Raw genomic sequence first — 14551 nt, forward strand, 5'->3', positions numbered from 1 at the left:
AATTATATTTGAGAACATTTGTCATATTTCAAATAGATAAGAAATAGGAAGATAATTAAAATGAGAAATAAAAAGATATTTAATTTCTCTTTAAGAAACTGTATATGTATCCTTAATTGCTACCAAAAAGCTTCTAACCCGACGGTATCCGGTGTTGTACTCTCTCCTTGCGGTCGAAGGTTTAAGTCCTACTGTGGATATATATTGAATGATTTAAGAGTAGTTTAATATATATTTGTATTTTTCGTTAAAAAAAAGCATCATTAATTGTTTGTTATCCTTCATATGTGTATGCGAGTGAGCTGTTATATTTGACTTTTTTATATGAGTGAGAAAGTAATAATACCCATTATACTTTTATTAAATTCTTTTTTTTTTTGACACTTACATATGCGGGCGGGTAAATGTTGGGTAAATGTTTACCGTTTGTTTTCTACAAGACAAAAGAACTCAAAAAGACTTCTTTATCACTTCTTGTATGAAGGCATAGAAAAATATTTTTGATCCACGTCTTCTGCCGCAGATACAAAAAAAGACTAAAGACATTTTACCACTTCTAAAACAAACACCACAAAGGTTGTATAATTCTCTGTGTCCTCTTCGATAAGGCCACAGTTCATTCTCTAATTATTGTTTATTCATGTAATTACATTTGTTTTTTTGAAATCATATCATCTTTGTTAAATATTATTCACGAAATGCTTTCATCAACAATTTTCTTCACGAGTACTTGTGTTTTTGCACATTCCCCACAAAAACATTCAACTACGCAGACATAAATGAGTATTACTACATAATTTTGACGTAAGTGCATGTAAAATGAGATGTGGTTTATGATAACCCACACCAAGATTATATTCTTAACCCTATATATTTTCTCTCATTTCCCAAGACATCGATTTTCTTTTCTCTCTTCTTCCTTGTTGTTGTTTATTTGGATGTTATGATCGCTCAAATTACTTGGCTTGTTTGCAAGAGGTATTGTGTTGGGGGTTTAAAATGTCTCTAATGGTAGATGTTGAGCCATAAGGGGTATGTTGAGAACAGTGTTGGCAATTTAGATCAATATAGTTATATAGATATCTATTTTTGCAACACATAAAGTTCTTCCAACATGCTTTCAAAGACCTATCCGGGAAAGTAGATAAATCTTTGGATGAAATCAGAAATTAGCCCAAATGAATAGATGTACTGATGAAGAGGATCTACTAGAAATGGAAATATAAGAAGGTGGTCAAAAGGTTGCTTTTTTATTTATTCCATTCTTTGTAGTTATTCTAGTAGTTTTCAGTGTATGTACCATTGTGTGTCGACCTATAAAAAAGTTCGTTATTCTATTCCTAGGGGTATATAAAAAAGTTTGTTAATTGGGATTAGGTTTCGGTAGTTGGTGCTGCATGTGTGTTTGCTCACTGATTTTGTGTTGATGAAATATGTCTATAAACTCTACTAGTATATTTCATAGATCAGTAGAATAGTGAAAAGTATCCTCCATATTAGCCCTTTTATAAAATAAATAACTATTTGACTCATAAACTAACCACACAAGCAGTTAAAGTTATATCCTCATTTTAAACTTCTACCTGGCTAAGTTGAACAGTTAAAGTTATACCCTATCATATATATATACACAGATTAAAAATCCTTCCAACACAATTCTCTCCTCAATAACCCAAAAACAAACCAACAAGAATCCAGATAACCAAAAACCAGAAAAAAGAACTCATCCTTACAATCTGCTTCCAGATCATAATCTCAAGAACCTGAAGGGTCTGAAGGGAAGGAAATAAAGATCGATGTATTGGGAAAAAAAAGATTTTCTTTTTAATTTTTTCTAACAAAATATTCAAGATTGCGTCCGATAAAGTATAGAGTTGGCAAGTTCCTCATTGAGCTTCACGGGTAGTGGTGGCATCCGCTTCATTACCTCTGGCATGTCCTTTACCCTGCCATTATAAATAAAATTTTCGATTTTTTAACTTTTCTTAAAATAAAAAACAAAAAGTAGGGAACAAACGAAATATTACTAAATATCTCATATCTACATACAACTAATAGGGAAAAAAAAAAAGACATGACAGGATGTTTCTTTTTGACTTAATGCACAAAAAAAAATACTTAATAGAGTCTAGGAACAAAGGTATTCCCCCCTTAACTCCTAACTATTTACAAATTTGCCCCATTTACTTTTCTCTTCCGTTCCCTAATTTGTGCCATCATTTTTAGAATTATTTAATTTACAATTTTTGGTTGATGAAACAGTTGATTTTTTAAATTTTGGTCTCAATAAGTTTTCTCTTTGCAACTTTGGTCCTTATTTGATTTTTTGTAACGTTTTTTGTCCATCGTCCAAGTAGCATGACTAATTTTGGTCCCTAAGTACATATGATTTTTGCAATTTCGGTCCCAAAAATAGTTATATTACTTGGAACAGAGACCTAAAACGTTACAAGAACCTTACATAAGGATCAAAATTACAAGAGAAACCTTTTTGGGACCAAAAGTGCAAAAAATGGTTATACTCGGGGACCAAAATGTAATGTACGGAAAAAGAAACGGTGCATACACGGAAAATCCTAGATCCATAGAGAGCTTATGACTTACTCATTCGAGATTTTATCAATATTGTTTCTCACTTGGCGAAAAAGATTGATGTTCTCATGTAACTGCCAACATAAGAGAAATTCAACCATATTAGACATTGCGTTGACTTGTATTCCAATCCAATACACGTATATGAACAATTTTACAATTTAAAAGCAAAAGCTTCAGCCCCATGATAAGGCCTTGAACTTTGTCATATGATTTTGGTTCAAGTTACAAAAAGTTAGAAATTTACCTTCAAAGTAGTAAAATTTACAGAAATTTGATGCAAAGCCATGGCATTCTGTTCAAGAAGCTTCCCTATCTCACCATCAATAACTGCAAGCAACAGTTAAACTTGTTAAGAAAGAAAATCCAAAATCCAAAAGTTGTTAAGATTCTTCATTGATAAATTGTCTGTCCTAACATTTTACCCTTTTTTTTTACAGATAAAATCCACCAAGAAGCAGAAAATCCACCAACCTTTGTAATTGATGCCATCATCATTGTTTATGGAAGAGGATGATGATGGAAGACCATTGGCATGATTTGAAGCATGAGAAGATGGCTTCACTTGTTGGTCTGTAGTTTTTTCCTGGACATGAAAAAAAGAAAAGGAACATGAACAATTATGTCTTAAGACAAATTAAAAAAAAAAAAAAAAAGAAAAAAAAAAAAAAAAAAAAAACAATCACTTTTTCTAAGGCTCAAACAAGATTTCTTGCATCTATTCTTTAATGTTTTCATACACCAAAACTGACAAAAACAAAAAAAAAATAAAAAATTCTCATTTTTTCTTTGATATGTAATTTGATAATAAACAGAAAGAGTTGAAACAAGTAGAATTGTTGCATTTGGCATAGACAAGTAAAGCATACCTTTCTATTATTCTGCTTCCTTGATGAACCCTCCTCGTCTTTCCTTCTCTTGCCAATTTCCTTTTTCTGGAAAGATACAAAAATCAAAGCCTATATAATCAGATATAGTACTACTACCCATTGGTTTATTGTTATTTAAATATAAACAAGTTGTAATACCAATAGAGAATTATATATCAATTAAAAATTAATATACACAACATAAATCATATACAAAATGATAAATGCATATTTAAAAAAAAAAAAAGGTAGTTCCAGAGAGATAGAGATCATACAGTCATCCATTGACAACGACACGCCACATCCCGTGATGTTTTGTCTTGTAATTCCTTTGAAATTTTTCTATAACACAATTCTCTACGATCCGAGGCATATCTGCATAAAAGATCATACCCTATTATTCTTACAGACACAATTGACTGAAAATCACAATACAATTATATGATTCTTTACGTCAAAAAGATAATCAAACTTTATAGTTTATAAAGATTAACTTACTTGACAAGCAGTTCTTCCAACAAGGACTGTTCAACAGAAGTCCACTCTGTTGAGATAAGAACATTGTGCAGCAACCCATGCTCAGAAGACCCCATGACACCGTTGCTACACTTATTGTTATTGGTGGTGGTAGCACCATTTGTACTCATCTTTCCCAAGCAGTCTTCAAGTATCTCTAACAGTCACAAACCTGGATAATGGTAGTTTGTATTTTTTATTTCAACCAGAAAAATAAAATAGAATATTAACTGGCAATAGGGTGTGATTTCCTATGTTCCCCAGCACTTGGACTATATATAATCAATCAGAAGAGATGTATTGCAGCTATAGAGTATACAAAATTGGAACAAAATTGGCATCCTCGAGCCATACCACCGCATATGTTCTATGAAATCACTAAACTGTGATATCAACAACAATTGCACAGATGTGGCTATAAGCACATGATATATACATTTAAATTTACATATTCGTTGCTTATTCAATGAAATCAAACGAGTATGGAGATTACAGAGAAATAGTACTGGATTACAGATTCATGCACGGGTACGATTCTTGTCAAGGATAAACGAACCAGGAACTGAACCCTGAGCATGTTAATTAAGGAAAAAAGGAATGTTATTTGATCGATCACTTACCATGATTTGAATGAAGTCCTAACACTGTTGTTTCTACAATTCTAGTCTATCCCTCACGAACTCACAGTTGAATGAGTATATGGGTAGAGCATAGGGTTGTATTCTTAGTAGGACTCCATCACGGGTTGAATTCGTAGGGGATTTGGATACGTAAGGAATACGGATGCACATAGATGAATACGTAGGGAATACTTAGATGGATGAATACTTAGGTGGTGTTTGTTTTTTGTCGGCAGATCTTCCTGGGCCTGGCCTCTTGCGTAGATAAGTAGGGAATACGTAAACTTACGGGTTTTTTCGTAAAAAATAATTCTTGGTAACCTAGAAAGGGTAAAACTGATATTTTCTGCCAAACTTAAGGTTTTTTATGACATTACCCCTTCTTTTTAGGGGTGTGTATGGGGCGGTTTGGTTCGGTTATTGGTAAAAACCGAATCATAACCATTATGATTGGTTAATGCATTTTGGTAGTCATTGGTATGGTTAATATTGGTTATGGTTAATGGTTTTTGTCAGTTAACGGTTTTGGTTAATGGTTAATATTGGTTAACCATAATGTTCAAATTAATATAAATGGAGAAAGTATATTGGCATAAAAAATGAAAAGAGAATACAAAAAAGTCTTCGACGCCAATGTTTATAACCTAGCTTATAGTAATAGAAAAAATATGTACATTTGATACTCAGAGTGAGATAACACATAGTCATATTCAAAATCCAAAATATTCAATAAAAATATAAAACATTAAAAAAATTGACATTAGTAATTTCATATATTGATAATTGATATTAACATTAAAATAAAGCCAAACTTTCATACATGTTCAATGCGATTAAATAAAAAACTATAAAATAAAATAGTCAAACATTCATATTATGTGTTATCTGGATAAAAAAAAACGTCAATCACCCATATACATTCAATCTGATTAAGTCAAAAACAGTAAATAAAAAAACCAAAAAATTCAAAAAAAAAATACATTCTTAATATATCACAAAGTAAAAAATAACTAAAAACTTAACTTACATAGAATTCTTGATTATAAAGTCAAAAAATCCTTCGAATACGTCTATAAAGTCAAAACAATCTTTGATTAGGATTAACAGTGTGAGAAGTCTCCAATTAGGATTATGAGTGTGAAGATTACACTATTTGTGAATAATGTTTACAAATTGTAGAATTAGCCGATTAGGAATTACAACATTAATCAATAATCTAACTTAATGCATGATTGAAATATTGTGTCTGTCTGCATGATCAACCTTTGATGGTTTGATTGCTCATTCGTCTCCTAATAATTGAGGATTAATGAATTATATTTTGAAAGTTTAATGGGTCTTAAATAAGTTTGATTATATTATTTTATATATAATCTATAATTTTTATATATTAAAATATAAAGTTAGCGGTTCGATTAATAATGGTTCGGTTAACCTATAAAACCATAACCGAACCATTAGTTATTGGTTAACAAAAATCAGAAACCGAACCAACGGTTTTTAAAATGGTTTGGTTATTATGGTTCGGTTATATTGGTTAATTTGGTTTTGGTTCGGTTTTTCGGTTATTATGCTCACCCCTGCTTCTTTTATATATCAAATTCTTTGATTCCTAATTACATTGTTTAGGCATAACTTTGCGATCAAAATTGTTGGTCTTTATCAAATATATATTTTAATTTGTATCATTTTTATTTTCACTTTTTATACAATAATACATAAAAGTTGATTTAGATTTGTTAATTATTTATAACAAAGTCATAAATATATTTAAAAAAATCACTTTGTAGCTTAAAAAAATCAGTTTATTTAGATTTTAGTTTATTTTAGTAGCATGCAGATGTTAAAAAAACAAACAGTCTTCTTTTTTAGACTGCAGACGTTTGGTCTACCTCTTCTGCTGCAGAGGTCTACAGATGTGGTCTGCAGACTGCATACATTTTGCCTCAGAAAAAACAAACAACACCTTAGACTAAACGGTGACGTGGCAAGCCCAAAACGTCGTGGTCACGGCTAACACCCCCCCCCCCCCATTTTGTTTTTGTCCGTTACCATCCATTTTGTTGCCCTCTTGCCCACATAACGATTGATAACGTAGATGAAACGGTCATTTTTTTTACAGTTGGCTAATGGTCAATATCTAAAAAAAAATTAACTTTTTTTTATTTTACATATAAATATACATACAAACATAATTTTAAACACACAATTTTCTCTCATCTTTGTAATACTTTCAACCTTCAAAAAGAAAAAAAAAACTACTTTTCCTTTCAACCAAATATGGAGCTAAACCCGAACACCTCGCCTCCAAACACAAACACATCCATCCTGAAGGGGTTCGCACAATACAGAAGTTATATGAACCTACTCAACTCAAACTTACCCCAATGCAATTTCCTACATTCCCTTACATGCAGCAATACGCAAATCTTCAACAAAACATTTTCAATGCTTTCACTTCCATGCAACAAACAACCACACAACCACCACCAGAAACTGTTCCAAGAAACTGTTCCTGAAACACAAGCGGGAGGTAGTCGGAAAGGGAGAGGGAAAGGAAAAGGGAAAAGGAAAGGGAAGACAGCTGCGGATACGGAAGAAGATCCTCCACTACGGTGGACACCGGAGGAGGAGTACGCATAGTGCAAGACTTCAAAGAGTTCAACCATCAGAAATGATATGCGAAGAAATGGGTTTTGGGAAGTTGTGCTTGGCAAATTCCTCGCGCTTATGAAGAAACGACCATATCGCAATATCGTTATGCTTAGTAGCAAATGGACTTCGTTCAATCATCGGTGCACTAAGTTTAATGGGATTTTCATGAGACTAGAATCGCAAAAGCAAAGTGGTGCAAATGATTTTGATGTATACAAAGTTGTGCGGGAACAATATCAAGTCGAAATGGGGCACGCTTTCGAGTTTGAAAAAATATGGGAGATTGTCACGCAAGATCCAAAATGGATTAAGGTGATAACATCGTCGGAGGCACAATCAAAGATGTCTCACAATTCTAGTTCGTTTGACGTTTCCGACGCACAAACTAACATCGACCTCAACGCCGACACAGATGACATTGAATAGATCCCCCCCTCCCCCCCCCCCCCACACACACACACATACACATTGACCGATCGGACGTGACAAAGCGAAACACGTTCAACGTTGTGACATCCCCATTTTTCACGGCCAGAAAAGACCGATTTTTGTTTATGCTTTGTTTGAAAATCAGAGCAACACTTTTATTTAAAATGTTACTCTGATTTTCAAACAAAGCATAAACAAAATCGGTCTTTTCTGGCCGTGAAAATGGGGATGTCACACTAGGACACATACCCGAAGCACGTCCTCGAGATTCTGAATCGTCCTCTCGCTCTGCCCGTCCGTTTGGGGGTGGAAAGTGGTGCTGAAATGGAGATGAGTACCCATCTCGTCATGAAACCGCTTCCAGAACCTGGAAGTGAAACGGACGTCTCGGTCTGACACTACTGAAACAGGCACTCCATGTCGTGCCACTACCTCTCGCACATAAATATCGGCTAGCTTCTCGGCCGATATGCTCTCCTGAATCGGTATGAAATACGCGCTCTTGGTCAGCCGATCCACTATGACCCAAATCGAATCAACTCCACGTGCGGTCCTGGGAAGCTTAGTGATGAAATCCATGGTGATATCCTCCCATTTCCATACAGGAATGTCTAACGGCTGCATCTTGCCGTGGGGTCTCTGGTGCTCTGCCTTGACCTTCCTGTAGGTCAGGCATCTCTCCACGTACTAGGAAACGTCTCGCTTCATGCAGGGCCACCAATAATCGGGTCGAAGATCTTTATACATTTTCGTCGCCCCTGGATGGATGGAGAATCGAGACTTGTGGGGCTCATCCATCAACACCTGTCATACTCCTCCCCAGTACAACACCCAAACCCTCCCATAAAGGTTCAACAATCCTCGATTGTCATAATCGAAAGAAGCTACCCAGCCCACTTTCCTCTCACACTTCTGCCTCTCCTCCTTTAGGCCCTCAACCTATTCCTCTCTAATATGCTCCAATAATGGAGTAATCACCGTCATCCTCAGACAAATATCCCTGATCGGAGCCGCCATTGCCATGCAGCTTAGGGCGTCGGCCACTACATTGACCTTGCCCAGATGATAAAGGATCTCACAATCATAGTCCTTTACCACATCTAACCACCGACGTTGTCTCATGTTTAGATTCGACTGATCCATGAGGTACCTTAGACTTTTGTGATTCGTGTAAATGGTACAACGGACCCCATATAGGTAATGTCGCCAAATCTTGAGGGCAAACACCACTGCCCCTAGCTCTAAATCGTGTGTCAGATAGTTAGCCTCGTGAGGCTTCAACTGTCTAGAGGCATAAGCTATCACATGCCCCCGCTGCATCAGCACTGCTCCCAAACCTGTGATCAAAGCATCACAGTAGACTACAAAATCCTCTACACCCTTTGGCAGGGTAAGAATCGGCACCTCACACAATATCTGTCTGAGGGTCTCAAATGCTGTCTGCTGCTCAGGCCCCCAACGAAACACCACCGACTTCTTGGTCAGTGGGTTGTTGGAACTGCTATCTTGGAGAAATCCTGGAGAAATCTCCTGTAGTACCCTGCCAATCCTAGGAAGCTCTGAATCTCAGATGGAGACCTCGGGACCTCCCACTGCATCACGGACTCAATCTTGGTCGAATCTACTAGTATACCCTTCTGGTTGACGAGGTACCCAAGGAACTGCACTTCGCGTAACCAGAACTCACACTTGGAGAACTTCGCGAAAAGTCTCTCCCTCCTCAAAGTCTCTAGCACCTCCCTCAGGTGCTCCTCGTGCTACTCCTGAGTCTTGGAATAAACCTAGATGTCGTCGATGAACACTATCACAATCCGATCCAACATCGGCCTGCATACGAGGTTCATGAGATCCATGAACGCGACTGGAGCGTTGGTGAGCCCAAACAACATCACCAAAAACTTATAATGACCATAGCGGGTCCTAAAAGCGGTCTTCTGCACATCCTCACCTCTGACCCGCATCTGATGATATCCGGAGCACAAATCAATCTTGGAGAAGCAAGATGCTCCCTGAAGCTGATCAAACAAGTCATCTATCCTTGGAAGTGGGTAACGATTCTTCACCGTTACCTTATTCAACTCCCGCTAATCTATACACATACGGTGTGACCCATCCTTCTTCTTCACAAACAGGATCGGGGATCCCCATGGTGAACTTCTCGGTCTGATAAAACCCTTGTCTAACAGCTCCTGCAGCTGTGTAGATAACTCTTGCATCTCTGGAGGAGCCAACAGATATGGTGCCTTGGTTATCGGAGCGGCACCAGGAACCAGGTCAATCCTGAACTCAACCTGTCTCTCAGGAGGTATTCCAGGAAAATCCTATGGAAATACATCTGGGTACTCTCGTACTACCGGTACATCATCAACTGTCGCCTTGCCCTTCTCCCGGGCGTCTAAAATATAGGCGATGTACCCCGCGCAACCCTGCTGAAAGTAGCGCCACGCTCTCGCTGCTGAACAAAGAATCGGTCCGCACTGTGGCCTTTCACCCTGAATCACTAACTCTCCCCCACTTGGAGTGCGAACCCTCACTAACTGCAGCTCGCAATCAATCACTGCCCCATTGGGGCTCAGCCAATCCATACCCACTACAACCTAGTTCCCTCGCAGGGGAATAGGAACCAGGTCTACTGAAAACTGCTCATCGAATAACCGAAGTAAACACCCCTTATGTACTCTTGCGACCCTGACGGTCCTGTCATCAGCTATCTCAACCTCAAGTGGAAAATCCAGCTCCCTCGGAGCTTTGCCAAACCTCTTGCTAAGCGCAAGCGAAACAAATGATCGGGTAGCCCCCGAATCAACCAATATTGTAGTTGAAATGTCGTTCACTAAGAACGACCCTATATAAAACATATAATCATAAGAGACAACCAATATCAATAAAGAGATAAGAGAAAAATACATACCTGTCACCACGTCAGGAGTCGCTCGCGCCTCCTCTGTTGTCATCTGAAAAGCTCTACTCTTCACCACTGACGTCTCACTCCGGCCCCAACGGCCGTCTGTAATACTCAATGTTGCAGGGGCAGGTGCCACCACCTTCCCTGTTGCTGCTAAACTCGGACACTGAGACTTTTTATGTCCCCTTTGTTTGCAATGGAAGCAAATCAGATCAGATGCTGTGGTGGTGATAGTAGCTGTACAATCTCTGCTCATATGCCAGGTCCGGCCGCACTTGTAGCAACCGGTACTACTTGCCTTGCACGCCCCATCGTGCAATCTCCCACACTTGCCACACCGACTGTGGCTCTACTGTCCTCTAGATATGTGATCTGATACCTTGGGCTTTTTGCCCGAACTCCCTATGCCAGATGCCGCCTATGGCTTCCTCTTCTTCTCCGTCTCTAAATCAATCTCTCTCTCACGAGCCCTAGCAATCATGTCATCCAACGTTTTACAGTTGGACCGGCTCACAAACTGGCAAATATCACTCCGCAACATCTCATGATAACATGCCTTCTTCATTTCCTCATCAGTTGCGTACTGAGGAACGAGAAGAGCCCTCTCCCTGAACTTGGCGGTAATCTCCGCCACTGTCTCTATAGTCTGGGTAACATCCTGAAACTCCCTGGCTAACTGCTGCACCTCAATAACTGGTGCAAACTCGGCTCTGAACCTGATAGTAAAATCAACCCAAGTCGTCGCATCAAGTGATGTGTCATCCCCGATCTCCTCCCACCAATCTCGTGCCCTGTCCTTTAGAAGACAGGATGCTAATCTGACCTTGTCCCCCTCGGGACATCTGTTGGTGTGGAATGCGTTGGCGACATTTGCCAACCACCTAGTACTCGCTATGGGGTCTCGTGCCCCATGATAGTCAGGAGCTCCACAGGCTATGAACTCCCTGAAAGTGAGTATGCGCGACCCCATCATGGTCGCCACCTCAGCACGAAAGGTGCTCAACCTCTCATCCATCAGCTCCAAAATACCCTCCTTGATCGAACCAAAGATCATAGGAGTCTGCTCAAGTATGATGCGAGTAATATATGAAGAGAGAAACTCCCTAGTCTGCTCATACAAATGCTCGGCCCCCGAGCCTGATCCAACTCCCTCACCGGCACCTGAACTGCCGACTGCTGGTCTAGGGCGTAAAACCACCATTCTGAAACACATAGCGACAAACATCAAAAATACTGATATATCTCGAGGGATCACTATTACTACAAGTTTCATGGTCTCGCCTTGGCCTTCCTTGATTCAAGTACGGATCCTCTGCTTTCAGTAGTATGGGCCCATACTACCTTCCACATCTATCCGTACTTTCCTCAAGAACTGCCTCGGCTCCACCAAGTCACTACTACTGCTACTGATCTTCTGCTACTCTCATCCCAGGCTTGCCCTAGGGAAATCTCAGACTCAACCAAAACCAGTCCTGAACTGCTGAAGGCCTCCTTGTAATGCCAATTAGTCATCGCCTGAATACCATCACATGTGATGAGGCTCAGATAATTCTTCGAGTAAAAGACTCGTTCCTACAATGGTTAGACTCAAACAACAACTACGCAGTAGGGCCAAATCCAGCACTCTGAGATTATTCAACCCTGATCACATGTGATGTGACGTATTCACCTAATGGATAACTCCCATCACTCAGAGTCCCACAAAGAACGAAGCAAGCAACATTCAGACACAGGAAACTACTCAAGCATATCTATCCTTGTAACGAGAAACCGTACTAGCATACAATGCTTAGCTCATATTATCAGGCATAACCCTAACAGGCTATCCTACTACTGTCTACTCAATACTAGCATGCAATTCTTATGAAGCTGAAGCACATAAAGCAGGCACATAAGGCATCCTCCTAGATCCTTAGTCCTATTCTAGCATGTTGTTCTACTGAAACTGAAACAGATACTCATAATATAAACTTGTATGGGTAATTTGGGAGTACTTACTTGAGCTCGGTTGATCGCATGCTCCACACCCTTTTTCTCTTTTTCAAAAATTCTTTTGAAAACATTTTTCTTTTTGAAAACCTTTTACCATTTCCTTAGTTTGAGTATAGTCACACTCGAAAGTGTGCATGAATCCCTCAAACCAAGGCTATGATAACTACTTGTAACATCCCAAAAATACAAGCCAAAATTTTTTGTTTTAACACATTACTAAAACCATAATATCAAAATATCATATAATAAAACCATAAGTGGTGTATCTCAAAATATCATAAAATATGTCTCGTATCGCAATTGATGTCAAATCATAACAAAATATCAGAGTCTAACTCCCAGGCTAAACTGTGGTGGGTGTCATGCCATCATCCCGAGCCCTTCCCCTTGCTATCTGAAGTACCCGAAACCAAAATTGAAACTGTAAGCACGAAGCTTAGTGAGCTCCCCCAAACTACCACATACCATACAATAACATATAAAGCACATATTGGGCCTTGCCAACTGTATCGGACCGAAATCCGGAAACTGCATCGGACCGAAGTCCGAAAACTGCATCAAACCGAAGTCCGGAAACTAACCAAGGCCTTGCCCTCTGCGTCAGACCGAAGTCTGGAAGCTGCATCAGACCGAAGTCCGAAAACTAACCAGGGCCTTGCCTTCTGCATCGGACCAAAGTTCGGAAATTGCATCGAACCGAAGTCCAGAACTAACCAGGGCCTTACCCTCTGGATCGAACCGAAGTCCGGAAACTGCATCGGACCGAAGCCCTAAAACTGACTGGACATAGCATAGCAAAATCATATCTACTAACATAACACATAAACTGCATATTGCATCGGACCGAAGTCCGGAACACATAACACAAAGACATGCTTGAGTCACAAAGACATCAAGTACACTCAACTACTGCATCGGACCGAAGTCCAGAACTACTGCTGACTAAACGGGTCAGCATTGTGGTCGTAGACTCATTCCTACTGGAAGGAAAACTCACCTCGTAATGCTGGCTGCTGAGATGCTAGATTTGAAATTGTATGACTGCTGCTCCGGAACTCCCCGGCTACAAATCTCATAAACACTAAATCAATACTGATAACTAATCTCAGGGTAAAAATGACTATTTACCCCTGGTCAAGTCAACTTCCTGGTCAAAGTCAACTTTAGTTGACCGGACTCGTCGAGTTGGGCCGCCAACTCGTCGAGTCCCTATCATCCATTCTAATCCTCTACCCGTTTCTACTCTTCGAGTTTGGCAAAGACTCGACGAGTTCTTCTTCGATACTAACATCGAGTCTAACTTCATATGACTCACCGAGTTGTATGAACAACTCGCCGAGTTCCCCTTCAACAGAAGAACACACCCAGTCTATGACTCGTCGAGTCGTATGAACAACTCGTCGAGTCCGTATGCTTCCAGATCCAAGTCTTAACTCATTGAGTCCTTACTCTACTCACTACACAGGCTCGCTACTACTGAACCGGGAATATAAGACTCGCGACCCAACTCGTCGAATCAGAAGAGCGACTCGCCGAGTCCTTTGCATGCAGATTCCATACAGTCGATTCTAATCAACTTTAGTGCATCTAATTCATAGATTTAAGCTGAACACGTAAAGTTGCTAACTTTACGTGTATCTAAGATGCAATGAAGCAATAACACTCATACTTTGCTATTATGGGGGGTTACTTGACTAAAACAAAGCCATGGCTGCCAAAAGGTGGTATTCTTGAGCTTCTGGAGCTCAAGAGAGGCTAGATCTGAGATATGACTTGATCACAAGGCTTTATCACAATAATCAATATGGAAGCTAGATCTATTAACACAATAATCAAGATGGATTCTTCTTGATCTTCTGGGGTTTTTGAGCTTAAAACCAACAATTTGGGGACAAACTAGATCTATTAGCACAATAATCAAGATGGAAGCTTCATTACCAGAAGGGATGGCCAAAAAGGAGTGTATTCTGGAT

The 14551-nt window shown here is 39.2% G+C and overlaps 1 protein-coding gene across 1 annotated transcript; it reads right to left on the reverse strand.

Annotated features, from left to right (window-relative positions):
• Positions 1 to 1516: 1516 nt before the first annotated feature.
• LOC111878715 (uncharacterized) lies at positions 1517 to 4667 on the reverse strand. Its single transcript, XM_023875219.3, has 8 exons — positions 4598 to 4667; positions 3960 to 4149; positions 3737 to 3836; positions 3462 to 3527; positions 3067 to 3178; positions 2840 to 2922; positions 2605 to 2666; positions 1517 to 1946 (listed from the first exon to the last, which is right to left on the reverse strand). Exons 2-8 carry the CDS (start codon positions 4106 to 4108, stop codon positions 1847 to 1849), a joined length of 672 nt encoding a protein of 223 aa, XP_023730987.1. The 5' UTR covers positions 4109 to 4149; positions 4598 to 4667; the 3' UTR covers positions 1517 to 1846.
• Positions 4668 to 14551: the final 9884 nt, after the last annotated feature.

Source organism: Lactuca sativa, chromosome 5 (assembly GCF_002870075.4).
Source record: "Lactuca sativa cultivar Salinas chromosome 5, Lsat_Salinas_v11, whole genome shotgun sequence".
In the NCBI taxonomy this organism is placed as follows: domain Eukaryota; kingdom Viridiplantae; phylum Streptophyta; class Magnoliopsida; order Asterales; family Asteraceae; genus Lactuca; species Lactuca sativa.